The sequence below is a fragment of the Galendromus occidentalis genome, unplaced genomic scaffold, assembly GCF_000255335.2.
Source record: "Galendromus occidentalis unplaced genomic scaffold, Mocc_1.1 scf7180000077512, whole genome shotgun sequence".
NCBI lineage: Eukaryota > Metazoa > Arthropoda > Arachnida > Mesostigmata > Phytoseiidae > Galendromus > Galendromus occidentalis.
Genome location: NW_003805500.1, coordinates 1,414,631 through 1,440,908, shown reverse-complemented (window position 1 = coordinate 1,440,908; position 26,278 = coordinate 1,414,631). Strand labels below are relative to the sequence as shown.

General features: G+C 51.8%; 3 protein-coding genes across 3 annotated transcripts; 2 read left to right on the top strand and 1 right to left on the bottom strand.

Annotated features, from left to right (window-relative positions):
• Window positions 1–278: 278 nt before the first annotated feature.
• Window positions 279–4,939, top strand: LOC100900181 (trifunctional enzyme subunit alpha, mitochondrial). Its single transcript, XM_003747106.2, is given in 8 exon segments — window positions 279–405; window positions 1,574–1,656; window positions 1,860–2,067; window positions 2,167–2,906; window positions 2,909–2,936; window positions 3,081–3,354; window positions 3,468–3,878; window positions 4,014–4,939. Coding segments are annotated over 7 exon segments (2,271 nt in total). The 5' UTR covers window positions 279–405; window positions 1,574–1,580; the 3' UTR covers window positions 4,548–4,939.
• A 103-nt stretch (window positions 4,940–5,042) lies between these two features.
• Window positions 5,043–6,289, bottom strand: LOC100900607 (N-alpha-acetyltransferase 20). The gene is made up of 3 exons (XM_003747109.1): window positions 6,234–6,289; window positions 5,558–5,790; window positions 5,043–5,428 (listed from the first exon to the last, which is right to left on the bottom strand). The coding sequence occupies exons 2-3, from the start codon at window positions 5,784–5,786 to the stop codon at window positions 5,121–5,123; spliced, it is 537 nt and encodes a 178-aa protein (XP_003747157.1). The 5' UTR covers window positions 5,787–5,790; window positions 6,234–6,289; the 3' UTR covers window positions 5,043–5,120.
• Window positions 6,290–17,852: 11,563 nt separating this feature from the next.
• Window positions 17,853–25,319, top strand: LOC100900466 (uncharacterized). The gene is made up of 4 exons (XM_003747108.2): window positions 17,853–17,955; window positions 19,359–19,675; window positions 19,790–20,123; window positions 23,345–25,319. Exons 2-4 carry the CDS (start codon window positions 19,359–19,361, stop codon window positions 23,462–23,464), a joined length of 771 nt encoding a protein of 256 aa, XP_003747156.1. The 5' UTR covers window positions 17,853–17,955; the 3' UTR covers window positions 23,465–25,319.
• The last annotated feature ends 959 nt before the right edge of the window (window positions 25,320–26,278 follow it).

The following is a 26,278-nucleotide window of genomic DNA, read 5'->3' as shown; positions in this document are numbered from 1 at the left end:
GAAAAATGTATGACAGGGTTCCGACTCATGTTATGGGAATGCTCGTGAAGATTTTGAAACCTAATCCGCGATTTTTAGCAAAAAAAATAGAGTCACGTGACCCCGATTCCTGAGTAAAATGAGCGAGATTCGCAGCAGTGAGTCCTGGATTTCGGCTAGAACTACCAAATCAGGTGTTTGGCGCAAGGTTTTCGGTTATTGAAGTTGAAGAAAGCGATACACCAGGACGAAAGAAATCGTTGAGTTTCGCATACGGCTACCTTTTCCGGGTGCTCGTCAGAGTCCTCCTTGAAGGTCTCGTAGTCGGATAGCGCTCTGCCATTTCGTTGATTTTGCCGATTATCGGCTTGTTGTGAGCCTCGAGCGGGAGCGATCTTCATTCAGAAGAGCTTTCGTCGATATCAGGTTAGTTTTCCTGACGTTTCCGGGATATTTCCGTTTTTCCTGTTTTTCCCGGACATACCGGCGATCATCGACCAATAGCGCCGTGTTGTCACGGGGGTCCCGAAGACTGACCAATGCGGTCACTTTTCCGATTGAACCTTGTCACAAGAGGGAGAGCTCCTCGCGGTCCGCGAGAAATCCTTCGCGAAATCATTCTTGGCTGTTGGGACGGACTCTCATAGGAACTATTCGAGAGCTCGTTCAACCTCAAATCCCCGAAGATATTCGAGCATCGAGCTCAAAAATCAAATGAGAGTCCAGAGACAAAGTAGAAGATCCCGACAGGGCTCCTACGAAGACTAATATTAGCCAGCATAAATGATCTGTTGAAATGAACGACAGTGAAGATGGTGAATCTCAGTCCCCGTCTCAGTTCGACCCCACATCAATCGACACTTCACCCTCATTAATCAAAGAAGCATCTATCCTCGTCTATTCGTAACTCCGGATCCTCGTCTCATCCGGACCCTCGTCTTCTAAGAACCCCGAGTACATCTAATCCCTCGTCCACATCTCCCGCTTCGTATACGCACTCCGAATCCGCTTCCTAGAATCATTAGCACCCCACATCTCAGAACTCGATAGATACGGTCAACCTCAAGCATAGGTACTCTCCTAAAACCCTTAAAAAAGAGCTTGGAATCACAAATTCTGACATGATCAATGGTCAGGAAATGCAGCCCCCGTGGCTGTTGATGGTACTACGTCAGGAAAAATCTGAATGAGCCTTCCTGGCGAGGATCAGCCGTCGCTACTGCGATCCTCGATTTCTGAAAGCCGTCGCGGGTCGTGATAAGTTCATTCTTGGGCGATTGGAGGAGACTCCCGAGTTTCCTTCCACGTATCGAGTTTCCCCGTCCGACTGTCTTCAGACAGCCGGCAATCAGAAACTTCAGTCCTTCGGACGGGGGCGCGAAGCGGCGATTCCAGGGCTTCTGCCATCATTTTCTATTCTCCGTTTTGACGTGGTATCTCGGTCAGAAAAATCACCGCTCTCGTCTCCGATATCACCTGAGTCTCCTGAGAAGTCTCGACGAACTGACAAGGGGTTCTGTCCGGAGGGTTGGACGACAAATGGGTTACCTGCCTGGATTAGTGCTCTAACTCGGATTCCTCTATCCTTCCACAGTGTCAACATGTCTCGGATGCTACTCAGCGGTGTCCCGCGGAGACTCGCTCAAGTTGCGGTCCGCCAGTTCCATGCGACTCGAAGTGAGTACCCACTACTCCGAAATTGAGGTTCAGAGCGAGTTCGGGAAACCGGCTCTGACCGCCGACCGCACGAGAATCTTTTCCCTGTTTTACTCTCCGGCGAATTACGCGATTACGATCTGAATACCCAGCTTAAGATCCCCTTCGGAGGTCCGTGATCGATATGAGTTGCTCTCGAAACGAATCTCGCCTTATGTTTGCAGATCTGAACAAGCATCTGACCACGGAGATCAAAAATGGCGTTGCCGTTGTCAAGATCGACTCACCTGGTGCCCGAGTCAACGTGTTGTCTAAAGAACTCATGTTGGAGGTGAATGAAACCATGGCCAACCTCAAATCGAATTCCGCAATCAGTTCGGTCGTTCTGATAAGCGGCAAAAAAGGTTGTTTCATAGCCGGAGCGGATATCACGTGAGTGACCGACCTGCCTGGGTCTAGAGTCCTAAGCTCTTGATTCAACCACAACAGGAGGCGTCCTGTACGTATCTTCATCCGGACTCTTTTCTTCAGGATGCTGGAATCTTGCAAATCCGTCGAAGAGGCCAAGAAGCTAGTCACCGACGGACACAAAGTACTGCAAGAAATCGAAGATTTCCCCAAACCTGTCGTGGCCGCCATAATGGGCTCGTGCTTAGGAGGGGGTCTCGAAACCGCGCTGGCCTGTCATTACCGGATCGCCATGAACGACAGCAAGACGGCGCTCGGACTCCCTGAGGTGATGCTCGGAGTTCTTCCCGGTGGCGGGGGCACGCAGCGACTCCCAAAACTCGTTCAGCTCCCCACCGCTCTCGACATGATGCTGACGGGGAAGAGCTTGAAGGCGAATAAAGCGAAGAAAGCCGGCTTCGTCGACGTCGTCATCGAGCCCCTTGGTCCTGGAGTCAAGTCCGCAGAGGACCGCATGATGGAATACCTGGAGGAGGTAGCCTGCAACGCTGCTCGTGATCTCGCCTCCCAGAAGCTCAAAGTCAATCGGACGAGACCGCTGTCCGAGAAAGTCCTAGCCAAGGCATTGCAGTTCAACTTCGTCAGAGACTACATTTTCGATAAGGCGAAGGGTCAGGTGATGAAATTGACAAACGGGCTGTACCCGGCTCCCTTGAGAATCATCCAGGTCATCAGAGCCGGACTCGAGAAGAGCAAAGCCGAAGCTTACGAAATCGAAGCGCAGAATTTCGCCGAGCTCTGCATGACGACCGAGAGCCGGGGACTCATGGGGCTCTACCATGGACAGGTTCAATGCAAAAAAACGTGTTCGGCAAACCCGAGCGAACTACTCAGTAAGTGAATAGCCCTCGACGTGTTTTCCGACACTCCGGCTAGCGTTATCCCAGTGAACATAATTTCTATTCCACTCCCGAGCTAACTCATCACTCGATCCCATCTGAAGTGGATTTGCCTAAGTGTTTGTCATTTTTTTCCAGAAACGTCGCTGTGCTGGGAGCTGGTTTGATGGGCGCAGGTATTTGTGAGGTCTCTCTGAAGAACTTCGACAAAGTCATCATGAAAGATGCTTTCCCCAAGGGCTTAGTCAGAGGCCAGAATCAAATCGATGAAAACCTCAGCAAGAAAGTCAAGAGGAAGAGGCTCTCCGGCTACGAGAAAGACAAGCTCATGTCTGGTCTTCTCCCGACCCTCGATTATTCGAAGCTCAAGGATGCCGACATGGTGATCGAAGCCGTTTTCGAAGATCTCGCTGTGAGTTGCGCTGAATTGAGACCCTGAAATGACAGTTGGGGAGCGGCTATAATTTGCTTGCGGGTGCTTCCTGTGCCTTGAGAACTTAACGATTGAATTTCTTTCCTCCGAAGGTCAAGCACAAAGTTGTGAAAGAGGTTGAAGCTGTAGTCCCGGAGCACTGTGTCTTCGCTTCGAACACGTCTGCGTTACCCATCACGAAAATTGCCGAGGCATCGAAAAGACCTGAGAAGGTTGTTGGTATGCACTATTTCTCGCCCGTAGATAAGATGCAACTCCTCGAAGTCATCACCACTGACAAGACGTCGAAGGACACGGCGGCTGCCGCTGTCGACGTCGGTCTGCGTCAAGGCAAAGTAGTCATTGTCGTGAAGGACGGTCCAGGATTCTACACGACGAGGATCCTTGCTCCCATGATGTCGGAGGCGATGATCCTGCTCATGGAAGGATGTCCCGTCAGGGATCTCGACAAGCTCTGCAAGGACTTCGGATTTCCCGTGGGCGGAGCCACCCTGCTCGATGAGGTATTTGAGATTTTGTATCTTGGTAACTCATATAAGTTCGAGAGCATTCAGGAGATTGCGTCGCTCGATTACTCGGGACACTCGATCGCCCCACACCGAATCCGGACACGACTGATCCGATTCGTCCGATTCCAGGTTGGTATCGACGTCGGAGCTCACATCGCCAAGTACCTCGGGACCGTGTTTGGGGAGCGTCTGACCGGTGGGGCCAACGCCGCGCTCATGGAAGAAATGGTATCGCAGAACTTCCTCGGACGGAAATCCGGGAAGGGTTGCTACATCTACACTCCCGGCGTCAAGGACCGAGCGGTCAATCCAGGAGTCGAAGCCATGCAAGCTAAATACGCCAAGCCGAAGAGTATGGAGAACACCACCGAACAGATGCAGTACCGTTTGGCGACTCGATTCATCAATGAAGCTATAATGTGCCTCCAAGAAGGAATACTCGCCAACCCCGTCGAGGGAGACATTGGCGCCGTTTTCGGTCTCGGTTTCCCGCCAAACCGTGGAGGACCGTTCCATTTCGTTGACACGTACGGAGCGGACAAAATCGTTAACTGGATGCAGCAGTTCCAGGAGAAGGTCCATCCCAAGACCTTCGAGCCTTGTCAGCTGCTCCTGGACCATGCAAAGGATCCGTCGAAGAAATTCCATGCCAGGAACAAGTAATGCAGCGATTCTTCTGACACGAGCGGAGTCGACGGCGGCGACAGCGTCGAGCACGACCACATTTTGATCAAGTCGAGTCGTTTCTGATGTGCCTTCGCATCCAGCCGTCTGACGTGCAATGTGAACGACGAACCGGACCATCATCTGGAATCAATCAGTTGACGCAAAGAACTAAAAGAACGACCGAGAGAGAATGGGTACCTATATTTTGGAACGAGAGTCAGTGGTTTGTTGTATAAGATGATTGTCCTCGACCGAGGGGGAGGGGCTTCCCGTAAGCGCCAAGCCTTGCGAGTATGAAGTTTGACAGAGTATAGTTTTATGCAGAATTGATGAGAGGGATTTTTCAGCGAATATATTCAACGACAGCTATAAAATTTTCTTGTAGACAAACAACAGTGTTTTTCTTCGATTGATAGCCCTCGAAGACTGCTCCGGACTTCATGTGTAGCATCGATTGGGAGCTAAATTGAAAAAAATAATGATGTCTCGGCGAGATTCTGAGCACAATAGTTCCTCAGATATATTAATTCATGTATTCCATAAACAACAATGGTAACCGGATCCCTTCTCTCACAACGTGTCCAATTCCTCCGGTCGAACCGGTCTGGTTAGAGGAATGACAGAGACCTTGTCCTCGTCTCGACTGAGGGCTTTCCGCATGTCGAAAGCATCCTCGTCCGGATCCGAGCCCGAACTCGAATAATAGCCGAGCACGCGCCGGTATATCGTATACCCTAGGCGCTTGTACATGTCGATGGCGATCGAGTTCGAAAGTCGAACGAACAGGTCGACGAAATAGCAATTCTTCTCCTCCGAGATTTCCTCCAGGCTGTCCATGAGTCTGTTCGCAACACCGAGCCGACGGTACTCGGGAGCAACTGGAAACAGAGGGACTCAAAATTATTGGCTCAACATGAAGCTGTGCTCCTTGGACACGATTCGTTTAGCAGGTCATATCTTTGTCCCGGAGAGGGTTTGGTCGGACTTCCAAATCCATCTCAACTCACCGCTGAGGGCTGTCACATGGCCGTGTAGGTTGCGGCTGAATCCTTCAGCCTTCCCCATTATATAACCCATGATGTCACCACTGACGCTTTCCAGTGTTTGGAAGTATTCAGGCCATTTCGCGAGGTATGTGAGGTAGAAGGAAACTCCATAGGTTTCAGTAAGCACATCCAAGTTGACGTTGTTGTAGGTTAACAGATCCGAACAGACGAAAGGTCGGATTGTGCACATGTTTCTGGGAAGATCAACGAAATAGAATGAGAAACGGGAGAAGCTCCTCTTTGAAGGGAATCCGCGAATGAAGCGTACGGTGTACGGGCTCGACAGGATTCCGAGCTTCACATCACAGTGGAATTTGGCCCCTATTTTCCTCGTATAGGGGAGTAGACTTATCGCAACGCGGCATCGAGATCGACACGAAAGCTCTACGTAGATATTCTTGAAGTATACTGGATCCTCCCGGGACCGCCGGAGGCTATTCTGGGCTTGAGCCGAGAGGTTTCGAACGCCGGGACCAACACGAAACGTACAGCTGAGAGCTCCTCTCCCAGCCGGTCGCGTCATGTCCATCGTGATAGGAGAGCTGTTCGATACCGATGTGAACACTAGCGATTGCTCACGTTTCTAGTCGAGAGAGGGATTCAGGCACTCGGGCAGCGAGAGACTGAAGAGACTCACATGAGAGCTCAGATGGTCAGGACATCTATCGGATTCGGTCTCCCGCGTGCGTGTTTACATTTTGCGCGGCTGCGGTAAACGAAACCGGAAGCTCGGGTGGGAGTGGAGAGGGTCAGAACTCTACCTTCAGCTCCGGCGAAAGTGTATCGATACCGGTTTCCGGTACTCTGCTTCCTGATTTCCCGCAGGAATAATTTCGGCGCCGGAGATCTTCCTGCTCGTACATACAGTTGGTCTTCATGGGAATCGTGGTGTTCGCGGCGGTGCTTGAGCACTCGAACGTAAGATGGCGTTGGCTCTGCTCGGCAGAATCTGCTCCAGAGTCCCTCCACATTGAGCGCGGTTTGCCAACCCTTCCTAAGCTCGTGTTCCCTTCCGAGTCGGAAAGCGCTTCAATGGAACGACGCCTATCGTCCAGAGTGGGGCTCAGTTGTTCTTCCGGCTTCGGGTACGCGAGTCCTTGTCAACACAATGAGAGTCGGAATGAGCTTCGAAATAGACGCTCGCCCATCGAGGAATCATCGGATGAGACATACCGAACGGTGGATAAGGGGGGGGGCTCTCATTTGGGGAGAACTCACACCATTCGCTTCAATGGTCTCAGAGAAAAGTCTCCAGGAAAAAGTTCCATTGCTCGTGCGTCAGCAGCTCCTCAAATTGTTCCTAGTTCTCGATGGAATGCTGGTCTCTTCAGTCAGATGGGTTGCTTATTGGGACTGAAACCTAATAAGTTTTTACCCTGTTTTTCTTTTCTCCGAAGTCGAGGGTATTCGCTCCAGCGAAGCTTTCGAGGATTGGGATTCTGCCATTTTTCCCCCATGTTCTGGATCTGGAGAAGTGTTTCCCAGGAAGTTTTTAGTGAGGCGGAGAGTTTGCGAACCGCTTGACCTTTCGTGGCTCGGAATCAATCACCTGCATTCTCGCAGACTTAGCTTCACTGCGGTCAAGACGGAACACCTTCTCAATTCATCAATACACGATGATGGGACCGTTTCCCAAGATCATTGATCCGTACCTGATAATCACAGGAAAACTATGGAATACTCGGTCAGGGTGACTAAACCTCTCGGAAACCCAGATCCGCCAGGTCGCAACGGGATGCATCGAGGATTTTGCTCCTCGTTGTCGCGGTCGAGCCAAATGTCGGTTTTCTCGGGAAAGTTTCAAAGTCCTGAGCACGATTAATGTACGCCCGTGAAGCCTTCGCACAGCACACTTATGCTCTCCCAGTTACGCGCCAGACTCGAACTGCTAGGAAAAAAGTCGGGAGTATAGGGCTGCTGTCGATCAAGATAGGTATTAAGACTTCTTGAACGCTCTTGGCGGGTGCTTTCAAGGAGATGTTCTCTTCATAGGCGGCGGGAGCTCCCAAGGGGGTCACGTTGACAACCCGACAGGACCGATGCTGTCGGCCCGACCGGAGGAAGCCGGGATAGATGTTGTGGATGGGGAATCTTCGGAAAGGCAACAGATCCACGGAGTCTGAGCAAGGCAAGCTCGATGAGATCCGCTCGCGGTCGATGAAGTCCCTCAACCGTAGAAGAGGATGCGGGCGTCTGAAACTCTGTGTCGACGCTGTCCGGGCGCTTCTCTCGACAAATGATCGTGATCATGCGCCAAGCGAAACCCGGCAACACCGAACGCGACGCGCTCATCACCACACGTGCTCGTGTCGGCTCCCCAAAGGATCTCCGGTCGCGAATTCCGGTCGTCCGCCTCCCATGGACTCCTTCAGGAATTCCCTTCGCAGCAGAGTCTGATGGATAGCTCCGATTTTCCCCGGCGGATCGATCCGAGAAGAGACCGAATCCAAAACAGAGGAAATTCGATACAGGATGAAATCCGCGATGCGGAGAATTCGAATAGATAGAACTCGCGTTTCTGGGAGTCCTTTCCGACGTTCGGCTCCGCGCCCCCGACACGGCAACTCACTCACTTTCCAGCTCGGGAAGACTCTGCCATGAAGAACCTCGAGCGTTGCGACAGCTTTTTCAGGCATCGGGAAGAGCGAGCGATGGGACATGATGCTATTTCCGTCCCCGACTCCGTCCCGCGGAGAATATCCAGTGTAATTTGATGCCGTTCGCTCCAATGTATCTCATCGGAGCACGAGCGCAATTTCCCGAGCTCTCATTACGACGGCCCTCACTCGACACCTGACCTCGTGTCGTAGTTCCGCGAGCAATGGATGCTGCTGGAAATACTCGGGGTTCCCAGCGAGGTAATTTATCTATTCCCGTACCAAACTCCGCCGGAGTGGTCCATATACGTTCACGGTGATCGTTTGACGGTGGCTTTTCAGCCGACGATGTCATAGAAGTGTATCGAGAACTGTCCCGCCGATCGATCTAGTACCAATAGATTGAAATATTATCAGCCCTGGTTGCAAGCCTCGGGTGCCCCCGCTCTCGCGTGAGTCCAGCCTCTTTGATAGAATACAGAATGGGATTCTTCGTGGAATGGAGGCGAACAAGGCGCTCATAACAGCAGAAGCTTTCACAGAAACCCTGCCGACGATATTGAACAGAACGGTGGCCGATCAGCTCCTAATCGATTGTTGCCATGCTCGGCTCGGAACCGTACCAGGGAACGTCGCCCCGTCCGCTGTCCAAGAGTTGCACAATAGAGGTTTCATCACAGCATCTCAAGCCATGACCTGGTACGTCATGCTGTGGTCCGAGAGAGAAGGACGACCACGGCGTGGGTGTTCAGATTCGGTCGGACAAGTTCTACACTAGGCGGGGAACCTCTTGATTGACCTTGAACAGGTCAGGTACCGCTCCCCCTTGATGAAATCAGAGCAGCGGCGACCCCGATTAGGATCCTCCGCCCAACGCGACCGTCTTCCACGGGGCAAGGAGGAGGGATTTCATTGTTCAGGGGCTCGAGACTCGTCGCAACAAATCGTCACACAAAGACACATGTTCATTCCTTCCCGATCCCGTGGCGGATTGCGAACGGAATGCGTAACGTTCAGTGTCTCTCCCGCAGCTCCCTCTCTCCAGCGATTGATGTCCGAGGAAGTCGTAACATATCAGGAGCACCTCAGGCGGTCGACGGGAGGTCCGCTACCGTGGCGTTCGTAATCTGATTCCGAGGCAGACTGTTGACCTCATGCAGCTCATCGATCCGAGTACGATACGAGGCATGAGGTTAGGGCGCAGCGGCCGGAACTTCCTTCGAACGGTGCTCCCCAAGAATCATCGATAATTATTCGACGAAAAACATCCGAGTCGGCGTCGGTCGCTCGCCTCGCCTATCACAGGGGCTCACTTTCGACATCGAGAAGTTTGATGGCATTTCTGTGGAGGACGCCCGGGCTCCCACGCAAGGGGGGAATTTCCTCCCGTAGATTCCAGCGTGGGATCGCTGGGATCTGTGGTATCCTTGATCGAGTCTGTTTCCTAGATATTGCGTTAATACTACGGCCATTAGAACGAAGTCTGTAAGCCGCCACGGAGCCAAAGGGCTCTTACGGTTCAATTTTGAAGACTTATCCCGTGAGGATCTTCCTCCTCCACCGAGGTCGGCTCATGACATCACCGACTTCCTCCCCGCCACCGGTTGCCGAGTATCACGACAAGGATCCCGACTCTCACCCGATTGCTTTGAAAAGCGGGTCTCTATCGGCCCGCAGCTCACGCAAAATGAGTCACGCTTCAGTTTAGCAAAGCTCCGGGCGCTTGACTCCATTCCGTAGGTACATCGGAAGCTCCGCACGACTGCGGAGAAGCCGACCAAAAGCTGGAAGACTCACGATACGCTGGGTCGAATATCTCACGGGCTCGTCCGCGGATGTCAGAACCGCACATCATGGCGCCATTTGCAAAGTGAGGATACAAGAAAATTCAAAAAGTGAAGATACAAGAGAATTCGGAAACTGAAAACAGGTACGAGAGAATTCTGTGAAGATTACATACATAGATAAAAACATACACACCTACATACATACACACCTACATATATGAAATTATTCCAGATCCTCTGAATCTGGTGAATTCATCTGCGGTCGCAAAACTTTATTGGGCGAACATAGTTCGCGATGAGGGGGAATTCGAGGAGCGGATGGGAACGAATCGGATGCGGGTTCATCCAATATGGGGAAATGGATGTCGCCATTGAACGGAGTCGTGCCGCGCTGGAAATGCTAAATTGAGAGCTCTTGCTGCGGGGTTTCCTACCATGGGTCGCATGGGAATTTTGAATCGGTCATAAAAATACAACTGCTCAATGTGTTGTGTAGCTGGTCCAAATCCGGAGTCTTGAATGAAGTAGCGCAGATCCGGGGTTTGCAATCCAGAAGCTCCGTGCGACGTTCTGAGCACCATGCATGGGTTTAGAATCTTCAAGTTCTATGGGTTCAGGGAGGAACGCTTGAAAGACGAACATATTACCGCTCACGCTCCGAGCGTACCGCCATATATTGCACTTTGTTAGCGCATGACCAACTTTCGACAGCGCCAGGACTCAGGGGCTCAGATTCAAGGTCTCGAATGAGCTTTCCGTCCGAGGCAGCTTAGGAGAGTCTGTGGGGAACAAATGTCTGGAATTCCAAGCATTCATCCGACTCGAGGAAACTCAAGCCTGCTTGAATAGAGGATGTGGGCCCTCGTTTGTTGTTATGGAAATCATGTCTTCCTCTATATTTAGGAATGAGATTCCCGCCGTCTGGGTCCACGTCGCGTCCTTTCAAGCCTGCGGCTACGTGCAGAGGATATGTTGTCCTAATCAACTCAGCTGCGTGCGAGGTCGGACTTTTGAGGCAAGTCTTTGATCGAAACAGTGTTTCCGTTCCTTCTCGATATTCTCTCAAGCAATCCGACACGCGGATGGTGCTCCGAATTTCTCGCGATTCGATTTTCGCTGCTGAGCTGCCTAAATCTGACAGAGAGATAGCCTGATAGTGGACGAGGGAAGCGGGAAACCTAAGCGCTGTAATTGCGGCCGCGGTTTCGTGTTAGGCCAATCCCAAGGCGCTCATACGTTCGGTCGGACTCGGGAAGCGATTTCCAACGCTCCTCGATATGGCTCGTTGTGGAGAGCAGCTCCCGAGGAGCCGGCTCGTAATCGAGATAATTTCGGAAAAGGAGCCACGAAAACCTGTTCTGTCTATGTCGAGACGGAAGCTCGTTGAGTGGTTATCCGCTGATTGCCAGAGTCTACTTGTAGCGGCTCCCGGACCGTCTGTCTATGGGAAGGACATTGACTATTCTACGTGGCTGTGCGGAATGGCCCGCTCGAGTCATACCTCTGTATCAGGAGCATGGGTTTAGCTTGTACGAGTAGAATGCCCATCTTGATTTGATCGTGGCCGGACCAATTTTCTGGGGGCCGGGGTTCGGGTCGAGAATTGTAGGGGAACAGACGACCGAAAATATGACCCGCACCCCTCACCCGCCTCTGGAGCTGGGAACAACGTGGCTGGAAATCCTCGACTTGTGTCTGGGAGAGTTCCACTTTTCGCTGTCTCTGGTCGATTCCAAGGACGGGGCCCCGAGTTGAACTGAGAATCTTTCTCGTCCAGTCCTCAGTGAAATTTTCCCTCCTCCAATGAGAGACACAGCCCGGCTGGTCAGACGACGATGATCAGCTGTAGCTTGAGTGAAGTGCGCTATTCCTAGCATTCGTGTTGATGTAAGCCTCTGAGGCGCAGCGTTACATCGTAGCATACTGCTTCGCCGACTCCTCGGATACAGAGCCGGCTAGAAGTGGTTCTTCGTATTGGATCTCTATAAATACCTCTAAAAAAGCTTCTTTCCACTCGTCTCTCGACATGGCTTCCTCCGGAGCGGTGAGTACAGTGCAGAATCGGTGCTTCGCCTTTTAGAAATCCCGACGATGAGCCAGAAATCGCTCGCAGTGATGCTGCCTTTCCTCAGCGCGTGCAGCCCGGATCAGTCTGTTTGTCGGACATTCGCGCTGATTGGATTTGCGCATCAATCGTAGCGTGAGCTTATCAATGCTCCATACGGCTGACTCACCAATGCTCCTTACGGTTGTCTCCATTTCCTCATGTCGGCTATGGTTGAGGAAGTTCAGGTCACATGAGTGGGCTGTCGATTCGGCATGCGCCCGAGCTGGTCAGAGATTCCGTATGGGGGGCTCCCGCCTTTCTGTTTCCCGTCTTTGAAGCAGAAGGGGAATGCCTCATGCAGGAGAGATGAATTCATACATCTACATAATCGTTGCATGCCTCCCGAGACATTGATGCTCAGGCGCCCAGTTGCTCGTCGATCGACAGTTCGGGACAAAGCTCGGCATTTCAGAGAGACGCAGTGCGGTCTGAAAATAGAATGCGAGTCCATGATTACGGAGCGCTACGATACTGCAGCTTGTTCGCCGTCGATGTGAGTAATCGCATCTGCGCGAGCACTCAGTTCACCGAGTACAAAGGGATCATATTGAGCCTGGTAAATTAGGACGCAGCTCCTTCCGGATGGAGGGTTCGCCTAATCGAGCACAGTCATTCACCCCAACGGTGGAAGTATCGCCAAGGGGTGATGCACCGCATATCCTACTCTTTTTCCTCTTTGAAAGAAGCCGATCTCGTCAACGCTAGCCGGATCGCAGTGATCCGATTCGATCAATTCATTGGATCCGATCAGGGGCAGCAAAGCCGATGGAGGACAAATTATATACGGCCCACGGATAAGCTTTTTCCGGATCCCTGAGAGGATGATTCGAATCATCCCTTCCGAGCTAGAATCGTGGTCGAATGAGATCATGCTCTGGTGGGAATGGGAGCGCAGCAGAGGAGTCTACAATCACTCAGGGAACCGCGGATTCGCGCAGCTAGAAGCAGTATTACGAAATCGTGCGTGCAGATAGTGTCCTCAAATCAATACCAATGGCGGACAATGCCTCCATGGAATGCCGGACGCATAATTCTCTCCTCTAATCGGTTCATATGTAAGCATTGATGAAGGAGTTGCATGGGACGCGGAAACCCGTAGAAGGGCTGCTTCCATTATGAGTGAAAAGTATTCGGTCCCTCTTCTGTCGGAAAGAGCCCGGCACTTCCGCGAGTTCACTCTCCTAAGGGCTGATACTCTAAGGAACGTCCTCAGACTCCTGCTGCCGAGAACGTCTCGAGATCACTTTGAACTACGCCGAATGTGAGGCTGTTGCTAAGTGCATTCTAACAAGCACCGTCGAACATGCTTTTGAGCCTATGCACCCTGTCCCTGCGCCCTGTCCTCAGAGAAGAGCTCAGTTGGATGCGGCTCCGACGAGCTCGTGACGAGTCCAAACGACTTCGATTCCGTCCGGCTTAACCCCACGCTCCAGATTTCTGTTCGGGGATGTCGCCGTGCCGAAAACTTCATAGAACCCGGGCCCTGGGGAAACCCAGGGATTCGGTTCGATGATATGCTCATCAGGAGCCGGCAGAGTTTCTGAAGGGATTGATGATCCTGGAAAGCGCCCGAGGTTCGAGGAGGCTTTTCGAGCAATGGAGTCTTCCAAGGAGATCATTGTCCCTCAACAATTTCCCAGAGATATTCCAGCTTTGACAGCAAACGATTCTTTGTACGCAGAGTCTCGCTCGTCCCTCTGCGCTCGATTCCGTCTTTGAATCTTGCTGAGGCTGCAAGTTTTTTCTGTGAAGTCTTGCATCCGTCGGCATCATATTCGATGCTCCTGTCTCTAGCCTGGGGTGGTTCTGTCTGCTATCGAGAACGCAGTTTCGTCCGTGAACAGATTCCCTCTGATTCCCTAGCCTTGACCGGATGCTTGCTTCAATCGAGACGCGATATGCATCATTCACAAGCAATCAAGTGATACTCAGTCTTGTTCGCAGAAGTTTGCTCATTCGCCGGATGTCTCATATCGCGCGACGGCTCGAGGGACGTACCGTTCATTTTTCAGCGCTGAATCATATGCATGAGCTTATGCATCAGCTGTTCCAAGGGAGAGGCTGCGAAGTTTCTCTCGATCAGATCCCTTCCCCCTTATCTGTTCTGTCAAGCAGCTTCTCCGTAGAAAATCCCGACAGATGAGTCTCCGGGCAGCGTCTCGAGACGGTGCATGGAAATATATTCCCCGTTTCCCGCAGAGCGGAAGATGACCTCTTGTTAGGAATAACTGTACGCAATCGAGGACTCCCGAGCGATTGCGAGTCCTCCTCGGTACCTCTCCCCCAATATCCGCGTCGATCGAATCAAGCGCAAAAAATTGATCAGCGGAGCTGTGCTCGATAGAAATCTGCTAACCAGGCTCCCGAAAGGTCCGCAGCACATCTCCTGGGGCATTGGGGTCTCCCCGGGCCCGACTGTTGGAGTAACACATCAGACAGCAGTCCTCCTATGGCTCCAACTCCGGCTGCGGCGTCTTCTCCGCAAGATCCTCAAGCTGGAAGATACAGCCCGCGGGAGTTTCCCACTCCCAGTTCTCGACTGAGATCGTCAATAAGAGTCTTGATTGGTTTCCAGCTCAAATCAGTGTGAGAGAGACTTCCCCGAGAGAGGTTCGTGGCTCCGAGCAGGTTGCGTCGACATTGGAGCGAGTAGTTGCCCGAGGACACAGGGTAGAGCGAAGCTCGTTTTCAATGAACATGCGAGACACCAAGCACGACAATGTGCCGAGTGCTTCGATGAGGGAAACACTTACTGGGTAGAATGCGGTTCTCGGGTGGTCGGGCGTAGACTGCTTAGGTGGAGGGCGAGAATGAGCTTCGTTCTCGACACAATAACGGATAGGTATTCGCCCGGACTCTTCGTCCGAGAGACGTTTCCATACTACTTCTTCACTGAGGGAGATAAGGATCCGATCCAAAGAGAGCGAAGAAACGAAACTTTCATGCAGCAGTGTCCTGAATCTCGATCTAGAACTCTCGCTTGATGAGCTCCACGGGCATGAGGGAAAAAATCGAAAACGCTTGGAGCTGACGGCCACGTTGAGTGATGCATACATCCGTGTCAATCTCCCTGGGGAGGCTGTCGGGGACTAAATTGCGCTCGTAGTCGCTGGAAGGTCCCGAGTTTCTGGCAGGTATGCCGCTCCGAAACGTAATCTCACCCCTCCGATCCCGAGGTCGACGGCCCGGCCGACAAACTTTGAGTTGAGTGCGCATTCGATCCCTTCAGAGGGATTCTGTCTGCTCGGCAGGCAGAATTTCGTCGCTAATCGTCCCTAGACTTGGGAACCCTGCAACTGTCGGGCGCCATTAGGCGAAATCGGGCCTCCTTCAAGATAGTTCAAATGACTTTAGGTATTTTTGATGATCCGGTGCGCGCTTTTCGCCTCCTAGGCCGGTAAGGTCCGTACTCGGAGGTTCGATTGAGTCGCAGATATCTGATTCCTGCTCGACGGGGCTGGCCCAAGGTCTTCTTCTGCGAAGAGGTCCCATTACACGAGATTCCCATCCCGCCCGTCGAATCGTGATGAGTGAACTTCTCGAATGAAGCAACGACCGATGCTTTGAACCTTTGCGGGGAGCTTAAACTCCGGCTACTCCGAGCCCACTCCCTCTCTCGAAAGGTCAACAACAGGAGGCTACGGAGTTCATCTGCGAGTTCAAAACAAGCCGGAAGCGAATTTCCAACTTTTGGCGTCGGCGATCGAAATCCGAGAGAGCAGCAAGGAGCAGGACAACGGCAGCGAGGCCGTCGTAATACGGAGGCCGCGAAACTCAACGTTGTCAGAGAAGGGTTTCCACAACGCAGACGTGACCCTCCGAGGAGTACCTAATTCCAGGAGCAGATTCTCTCAAGGGTGGGCGGAATCGTGACCAAGTTTGTTTATGATGGTGAAAAATGCATCACTCCTCGTGGAAGATTCCAAGGAACCTCTCACTGATAAGCATCGCCGTTAGGGTGAGGTGTTGATGAAGGACTCGACAGTTCTTTGTTCGCCTCGGACGGATGTCTCGCATAATCTATGCAACCAATGTGGTTTTGAGATCACTCTTGTTTCATGAAAAAATACCGATGCATAAGATAAGTTCGACGGGGCGTGGAGGACCATCCCAACGATTGTGTCATGCGTTATGGGATTTTCCTATGCAAATAAGAGGTTTGATAGGCGTTCTATTCCTCAGTATTGAACCGAGGAACTGGGGAAAGTAAGCGATTAGACATGGGAATACTTTTCCCTCAGAAACCCGTCCGCCTTGATCTGGGTCGGCTCGCAGAGGAGGCATTCAGGATACGACCTGAGGTCGCCAGGTCAAGAATCGTGAGAAGCATCCTCCACGAAGGAAGTTTTCGTGGATAGAGGATTCACTGATAGAAGAGCAATGAGCGACAGTCCTTTGTCATGACGTCATGACTCTTGCTGTGAATACTTCATGGGGTAATCGATGAGCTCTCAAACAATCACGATGTCGCGGTTGGAGGCGACGTTGTCGTACGCTTCCATCTGCAGAGATCGGATCTGAAAGTGGAAACAGCTCGGTGTATTGCTGTCACGATCGATACTACATGTGTAGGTACAGACAGTGATCATGGATCAGATCTCCCGCGAAAGTCGAGCGACTATGAGGGGCTCCGACAGTGATTTGACCATCTCTGATCGGATGAACGTACAGTAGAAGCTCGTTACTACGAACACGGAGGTACCGACGAAACTGGTTCGTTGTACCGAGTTTTCGCTGTAACGAATGCCGCTCAACACTTTCCCTATGGCGAGCTGGCCAAAGGAGGAGAAATTCTTGTTCGTTGTACCGAGAAATTCGTTGTAATGGGGGTCATTATAACGAGCTTTTACTGTATAAGGAATAATATAAATAATAAAGGAGTTTATGAATCGAAAATACATCTCTACTTCGACTGCATGTAGGGACAATCCTCCCCGCTTCGGAGATTGGAAGCTCTGGAAGATCCCGTTCTTCATTCGAATCTCTAGTCCACAGCAGCCCAATAGAATGGAGGCAGATTCTGCCGAAATGAACGATCAAAATCGATATCTCAAACCGAAATATCTCTGATTTATCCCACAGAACTCTAGCGCCCAGCCTACCATCATCCACCATGTGCTTTGTGGCCAGGAAGAGGGGCAATGAGGATCTCGCTAGACTGGATGGGGCGCTTAAACAGGTCAAGTGCGAGATTGCTATGACTACGTCAACGGGTTATGACGTGAAAGCTTGGAAACAATGGAAACTCGACACTGTCGTCCCACAAAAGTATTGCCAGGGATGTCAAGCTCGCCTTCGCGTAGCGCCGGACCTCAACTCATTGACCGCGAAATTTGTCTTGAATCCAAGCTCGAGGGACATCGAGTGTCTGATAGAGTGGGAAGGGTCGCGGCACAGCGCAAGGAGGAGCCGAGGACGAGAAGATAGCGTGAGAGAGGGGGCACTTCATCCGGAGAGTTCGCATCGAAAACAATTGGACCAAGGCCTTAAGCAATACGTTCCCGGCGATGACGCCTTGAGTCTATATGAGACCCACTTGAATGTTTCGTCTCTGTCTGAGCGCATCGTCCACCGTCTCCATTTCACCCAGACTGTCTCGGACGTAGTGGTTCCACATCAACGGGAGAATCCTCCCCCTCGAGCTGGCTCCGAGTCGAGAAAAATCCAATGACCCTCCTCTTCGGCTCTCAGCTCTTTCCCCTGACGTCAGCGCTACGTCATGCCTTCACTAAATAGAGCGGAGTCGAGCCGAAGTCCTCACTCACCTCTTGGACTTCGGACAATTCTCAGCGTACTACGATCGTCGCGCAACAAGTGGGGACAATCCGTTTTCCTGATTTTCCACTCCGTCATATCATCGGACAAAACGTACGTCAACCTGATCGTCTTTTCGTAGATATGTACTTCACCCGACTTCCCATCCTATCGAACTTCCCGTCGAACTTCTCCCCAGCGTCTTCTTGACAGACCTTATTCGGACCCAGAGAGTATTCGTGATTGAGTACATTCGATAGGAATAATTGCGACAGAAAATTCCGGCCGTCGTTGTGACGACCTTTCTCTCTGGTAACTTCCGAAAGCCGTATCTGAGAAACTGTTCTTGTCATTACTTGCATCATTTCCGGTATTCAAGACGATTCTGGACGACAACCAGAGCGAGATTGGCATTTCTCCAAGCTGTGCCGCGTTGGGGTGAGGTGTGAAAATACTTCATATGGGAACACGCGCCTCTCGCCTATCTGTACGTTCGGCCTGTCGCCAGGTGCTCGCCCGTAACACATAACGAAATCGAGCGCCGGCATATTTTGCGTCAGGTCCCGTAAGCGCCGCCGCTTACTTAAAAACGGAAGCCATTTGGACATTCCATGCGGAAGTCCGACCCTCACTTCGGGCTTTTGCCATAAACTCAAACTCCCTAGAGCCATTCTCTCTAGTCATATCACTTTCCTTCCCCCTCCCCCGCCTCGATTCTCATGTTCAGTCATCTCCTTTCTTGCTAGTTTTCCTTCCGAAATGCCATTCCCGCCATCTTCATGTTACCCTTTGAAAAGGAACGGTGGCGCTCCAGCGCTCGGTGGCATTTGAGAAAGTTCACTCGCCTCGTCGCCGGCGGCATCGGAGGATCGGAAGGAATACCTCTTGAAAAAAGATCAGTCATTCCACTGGACGCTTCGGAAGAAAGAATCGATCAGTATGACGAGTCAAGCATCGTTTCCGGACGTTGCCATGACGTTTCTTCTGGAAGTCCTCGAGAATGATCGCTAGCATGCTCCGAGTTAGGCCTCACTAGGGCTAACGCTTCAGAGCTTCATGGCCTGCGCGATGACTGGACTTCCGTCTGGAGGCAGCTCCTCAATGTATTGAAAACTTTTTTTTGGGTGCGGGAATCGCTCCGAGCAAGTCACAAGAAGAAACGATAAACAACGTTTTCATACGAGCTTGCGAATTTTGTCGCCGGCCGACCAACGAGAAGGCTTTTGTACGCAAATACTCTAGTCGCGCAGAAGGCCACCTCCGCAACGCCCACGCAACTTCTCTAGTCTTACCGACGGTGTACGCGGAGCATTAGCGACTTGGAAAGCCTGCCGGTGAGGCGGCTGTCCTCCTCCAGTTGTCGCACGGCCACAAACGAGGCAGCAGGCAATTAGCGAGTGACTGAGTCGTCGACACATTGGAGTGGTCCTCAAATATGGGAAGTTGTAGAGAGACAAGAGCAGATCTCTTGGGTCTCCAAGGAGCGTTTGTCGATTATGAAATTTCTTCCTCCACAGATGAAGCAACTTGTCGTTCTGGGAATGCTCGGGTGTCTTGCCGCAGCGTCACCATTAGGACTTCTCGGTGATCCCGAGGCGATCTACGGGCGCCTCCAACGGAATTCATATGTGCCATACCCCAAACCGGATTACACACGGCTCTATCTAGCGCTGAAAAACGCTCGACTTCAAGATCAAGAAGCTGAACAGGATTATGATTATGGACCCAGCCGTCCGATCGGAGCGATCTTCGAAGCGCCTGAGGATGCCATGCAGTATGATGACACTCGTGATGATATACCTAATCAGCAACAATGGGTCGACTACGGTGCCACGTGAGTATACGAGAGGGGGAAGCGTAACTTCTGAGTGTTCTTGGAGCCGAACTAACGGCTCGCGATGCCGTCGTCGAGGTACGGTCACTTGACATATGGCGCATCATCGTTCAGGTACGACGCACCCATCGACGCGGAACAGCAGAAGGAAATCGTCCGCCAAATCATGAGCAACTTTATCGACAAGAAGTCGGAAACCAAGAAAGCCGGACCCGTCACTCCGAAACCAAAGACATCGAGCGTTCCTGCCTCGTCGTCATCGGCACCAACGGCCACGCCGACGAAAGCGCCACAGAAAGCAAAACTGGAACAGCATAAAGAAGACAAAATTCCCAAAGTGTCCAAGCTCCACGGACAGAAGGAGTACGCCATGCTCAGGCCCGCAGGAGCTGAAGCGCGGCGACCCCTTCCGGATCTGTGGCCCGAGGATCCTGAAGTTCAACAACTGGTGAGTCCATCCATATCCGATCTCTACCCGCGCAATCCTTTCTCCGCATGCCACTCCCGCCCCTTCCGCCTCGATGCCGTAAATCTTCTCTCTGAACCCGTTCACTCAGATCTCGCGCCTAGAGCGACGAGACAGCAATCTCCCAAAGGGTGGAGGCGTTTGAATCGTATTTTGAGCTGCGGGCCTGAACCGCTCGCTATAAAAAACAACATCAAATTCCGGTGGAGCCCAAAGAGGGAGGCCCAAAAATACCGGTCTACTGATTTTGGAGCGAGTTACCATACCGCACAGGATCACGTACATTCCGGAACTCTCTCTCTTTCGGGCGACGAGATGTTGACGACGGCAACATCAACCGCGGCTAAATTTGGCTTCTCTATGACAAAGCTCCTGTAGCTCAATCTCTACTGAGCTAAGCCGCATGCTACCTCGACGCCGGAGAATCCCTAAAGCCGGTGACCGATTCGTTTCCCATCGCATTCGTTCTCGGGAGCTCCATGGGAAGATGATCCGAGGGAACAAGCAGAGCTGGTTCGTCGGCCTTTACTCGTCGGAGGTCGGAAAGGTTTCAGGTCCCCAGCCTGAATTTCCCTGATTCCCCTACGAGGGACGCGACTGGAGGTCTGGCATTGGAGGGTTCGAATTTTCCGCGGGCTTGGGGGAAGGAACCCATTCCGGCGAACTTTTTTTCCTAATTGGATTTTCCTCGCTACGCTGGAATCTGCGGAGGACCCCCTCCCCCAACTCCGTGGTCCTCCGTCGACGCAGCTCATACTTCTGAAATAAGCTCGAGCTCTGCGTGAGAGAGCTCCAGAAAAGCTGAGCGCACTCCGACGAAATTGCGGAGCAGAGCAGGGAATTTCAAAACCTGTCGTCGGCGCAGGAACGCGCCCCTCTTGGTGCGGGACTTGTGGCTTCTGTCGAATGCTTCTGGCCCCGATCCGGCAGTCAGAGAAAAAAACGCTCCCCCGGGTACTCGCCCTTTTCCTTTTTGGTGAGGACGGCAAGAGCGCCGTCACCGATTTTGGCGGTCGTCGTACATCGAACAGATAATTCGATTCATTGATTCGAGGTCGGGGATGACGATTCCTTGGTTGCCGCGCACCCTTGGCTTGTTGCCTCCTTCTTCCCCGACTCGAATCCTGCGGCTCCTCCGAACGGCCTTGCCAAGGACGAGAAGGCCCGCCTCTCGTGCGTCAAGCCTGACGTCATAGGTCCTCGACCAATGGAAGCCTAGGACTCCATGAAGTGGCGTACTATTCTCAATGAACGTAGAAGCTTGGTCCCCCGAAAATCTATTTTTAGAGCAACCTGTACCCTGTGGAAGGAGTCTCGAACCAAAGTCGCCCCCGTTGCTGAATTTTACCCCCTGCATCATCAGGACCGCTCGCCCTCGTGCGTTGATTCCTCTCTGAGACGTTATCGGATATCCAGGCTGGTGTCGAAGGCTCGAGTAAAAATTGACACGCCGCCACGCAAAAGAAGATCATCCCATGAGGTGCAGGGCTCGTCAGCCATACCCCAAGTGTGTCTGATGCGCAAAAGAGAGCCGATATGTGGGAAATCCCGCGAGGGGATCAATAGATCGAGTTCACTCTGGAAGACTCAAGTATTAGATCGTCGTAGGGTGGAATCAAGAACGATATCTGGTTTGAAATATCTCGCACTCGATAGCTGGATTGGTCAACAGCATTGAGTCTCGTGTAGCCAAACGGGACCCTGGCTAGTGCTAGAGGAGCCCGAAATTATGTGGCTTCGAGGTTTCGGTTATCTCCGATGCTGCGCGTGTTCGTCCCCCGTTCTCCGAACGTGATGAGTGGCAGCAGAAGTACGCAGTTTCAGCCGCGGTTCCGCGGATGATTCCGCTCATTCCGCACCATTGACTGAAGCCGTCGAGGCCCGCTGACTGACTGAAACTCCTCGATTGGGCAGAAAATTAGTTGATCTGCTCCTGTCCACACAAGGACAATGACGCAGAGGCCTCTAGCCAGGCGGCGGCGCGGCATCCTGCGGAGAATCGTTGGAGCCGGCGAGCGGGCGAAATCGCCGGCGCGGAAACTCCACGGAACGAAGGGATCCACGAGGGTAGAGGTAGATTGCGCTGGCTGGTGAGCTAAAAATAGCAACATCCATCCATCCCTCTCACCGCAGGCCTTCGCAGCGTCGATATAGTCAATAGCTGAAGCAGGCGCAGCGGAGAATGGAAAGAAGCGTCGTAGACTGCTTGGGAGAGCGGCACGTTTTCCATGCAGGGTATTCAGTGAGTGTTCAGATCAAGTGGCAGAGGATACGCCGATAAGCTGTTCCGTCGACCCTCTGGTTAGTCGGTTCATTCGTCGAGCTCGCAAAGGAAAAGAAACGTCGAAATGACGGGAATTCGCTCGAAATGTCAAGGGTTACTGCACCTTTCTCGGCTGCCACTGAGGGCGCTGTGCGAGCGCACCATATGCTGTCAGTGGAAGGACCGAAGGAAATGTGCGTGGGCTGGTTCCTCGAGCCGACGGTGCGGTGCCTGGCAGGCCGACTCCGTCTCTCAACTCTCAACATACGCCCAACGATCTCATATGGGAGCGTATTCTTGTTTGAGTGATTGGCTTGTCCTCGGAGCTTAGCCATACGATATAGCATACGAGGCGTTCCCATCGGAAGCTAATGAGCGCGACATACAATAGAAGATTCATTCCGCCGAAAATATCGAATCATGAGATGGCGCGATCCCTGAAGAGTCCTCTGCCCCGACCTGAGGGCTCTTCGGACCCCTGACGTTATTCGGAGTACGAATCGTTGTCAGCACGGATCTGTGTGCGGGCAGAATGGGATATTCCGCTAATCGAGTGTCTCAGTTCCGAGGAAGGATTCCGTTCGCCTTCAGCGGGGATGGAGGAAAAGATCAAGATTTGGCTCAGCGATCAGAAGGTTCGAGACTCTTGCGGTATCGAACGATCTGGAAGCAGGGTCGATTGTCCCTTGTCATTGGGTCGATATAGCCTGAGCCCCTGCGTGGTGGCGGCCTCGTCGTGGGAAGAGCGAATCGTAAAGTTATGAGAGAGAGATTGCGTCTCATCGTTAGAGTTGACATTTTGGGGAGCGATCGATCCCCTACGATAAAGTATGGCAGGCAAGTCCCTTTCCATCACCCCCTCTCTCGCGCAGAGCTAGCTTCTAAAAAGCATCGATACCTGCAGTCCGAAGAGCTAATGATTTCCAATCTATTGTTGCAGAAACGAGCTGCTCGACGATTGTTCCGTAAAACCTCTCCTCCTGTCGCCGACGAGTTGACTAGCGAGTTGGACAGCCTGAAACCTCAGCGATTGGACAAGCGAAGCGTGATCAAGAACTAGGACCGGGACTCATGAAATTACAGTATACGCTTGTATACTTCTCCACATCAACGACGCTATTTTGCTGGCGGCAACGTCAGCGGAACACGATGACCGGCGTTCCTGAGCCCTTTGTATTGCATTCGTTGAATGTCCATTGTTTTGCCTCCAGCGTACCGGATAACAAGGGGACGACGAATCCTTTCAAGAAGTCGGGGAAATCCCCTCCGAATGAACCGCAGACACCCCTACTCCAGCCTACAACTTCCAACACATAAATATTTGTTAAAAAATTTGCTGGCCAGCAAACAAATCATAAAATGAGAACGACGCGCGAATCTGTCGCACCACTGTGTTCGGTCGATCGATCGATGGATGACGAGTCGAATGGATATCGGATGCGTCTCGAGTCTCTGGTCCTATACCCGGAGAACGTGCGCTTGGTCGATATATCGTCAGCACTTGAGCAATCGACTGATGAATATCGTTACGGCGCCTTCCTTCGATGCAATGCAGAACCTTTACTGGATAGTCTGTACTGTTTATCGCGGCAGAACCGTATCCGCCCCTTGCCGCCTGAGAAGACCCGACAGGATCAACAGGTCCTTGCAAGACAAGCTGTCTGTATCTAGAGCCAACCTTGTTCAGTCATGCACTTCTGACTTCTGACACTCATAGGGAAGAGAACGAATCCCCATCGGAATGGGGCGGGAAGATTGATTCCCAATGAAGAGGAATCGATCAAGAACAGGAGATGATCTCTGGATATTATTATCGCCTCACTAAGTTCAGGTTCAGAGAGGAGGTATGCATAAGAAAGACGAAAGCCATGAAGTCGTGTTGTGAAGAGGGAGCTCGCAAAAACAGCTGGTCGACGCGTCATACCCTTCTTCTCGCCGCGGACCTGGAATACACACCTACTCTCGGGAAATAGATTTGACCCCACCCTCTGATCTTATTTCTACCTGATGTAACGCAGCTAGGGAAGCGAATCCTCAGTCTTGATAAACATGTCTTGCCATCTTAGGAAATCACTCGTAGCCAGGACCTCACCGATGCGTTCGGGAGGTTCGACTGGATATCCAATCATATGTGATACAACACGTTTTTTGAAACCGTGCGGTCTCATTAATCGATGCCCACTGCTTCAGCCCTCGATGGTGCAGTCCCTTCGTCCTGATGAATCAAGCACTCGCGAAACGAGAGGAAGGGAACATCTCTCGCGCTGACAATTAGTATCGTTGTAAATAAACTCTATATTCTCTTACGAACTTATCGATTGCTGGCAGCGACCCGGAAACTATTCAGATCGGGAGAGCTTCTGAAAGATAGGAATTTGACTCGCTCGCGCCTCGAGCGATCCCGATGAGGAGCCAGAGGAATAATCATTGGTCGAACTCCGGGATACCTCTTTAGCATTCCAAGTTTTCCAATCAACTCAGATCAATGGTAATACCTCATGGGAGAAGAGTCATCGGGAATCCGAGATGATTTTTCACATTCATTCCTTGCTCCATCATGTAGACACCACAATGACCCTACATGATCGCACCGTTGCTACCGAAAATTGGCGGTAGATGCAAAGTTCGTCCCGGAGAGAACCGGAAGGAATGACCCTCCTTTGAAACAGTCAACGTCGCCCTACGGCATAGAATCTGTGAAAACAGTCCTCGGCCGGAATAAGGAAAAACTGAGAGGGTGATCTCGCCTCCGAATGGATCCACCGCGAGACAGAATGATATTAAATCACAAGTGATCTCCTAATCGGGATAATAACAATAATGATCTGATGCGAATTGCCTATGGTAGAAATGATACGTATTTTTTTCTCTTGGAAGTTGCTGTCAATAAAAATTAGTCTCTTATATTTTTAAACCTGGAACCGACGTTCTTCTTCTTTCACCTGGGAGTCGAGACAGATTGCGTACATCTTCTGCATGCATATCGGAAGGAACAAGGAACTTAATCAGCCCCCTGACTTCCCTCATCGGTGGTCATTCGCCACGCTCGACAACCAAAGCACGTCACATGTGACTTGGTCTTTGGTATCACCCGAACCGAGCAAGCTTCACCGTAACAAAAACGAAGCATCGAGGCTTCAGCGAGACTGCTCGATGGTTTCTCCGGAAAATAATGCTAAGGATGGAATCGATCCCGATAGCTTGAGCAGACCCCTCGAAAATTCTCCCGAGAGCTCGCATCCGCACAGAGCTCCGAGCTTGACTCCGCTGAAGCTTCAGCAAGAGAAGCCACGGGAGTTCCAGTCTGAGCTGTCGTCCTTGTCACCAGCTCGTTACGCTTCCCATCTGCTCAAACACCACGAGTATACATTTTCGAAAACTTGCGGGAGTCGCGCGCCGAGTGTCAGTGAAGACTCCGATAGCACATCGGTCGGAGCCATTCTGCGAAGACTGACTGTGCGAATTGCGAATCTGCGGGGCGTCAGGGATGCGGATGAGCCAGAGGCACGCAGGAACGTTGTCGAAACCCACGTAAAAGAGGCAACAAAGCGAACACGGAGGCACCTGTCTCGAAATTACAGGTCGAGAAACGGGGAGCCCGTTTCTCCAGTGCCTGAGCGAGAAGGAGAAGATTCCCAGTCACGGAATGACTTCAATCAACTAAGTGACTGCTCACCTGATGACTACATCTCGATCCTGCATGATCTACAGAATTTCAATGTGCCGGAAGCTGCTTCGATCGCGGAGGGATCCCGAGTAAAACATCGTACGCCATCGAAGGCTTCCTTTAAAGAATACGCGAAAGCCATTCTATCTCGCTGGAACCCAAAGAAGCTAATGTCTACATCATTCACAAAGAAGTCTTCTATCGGCT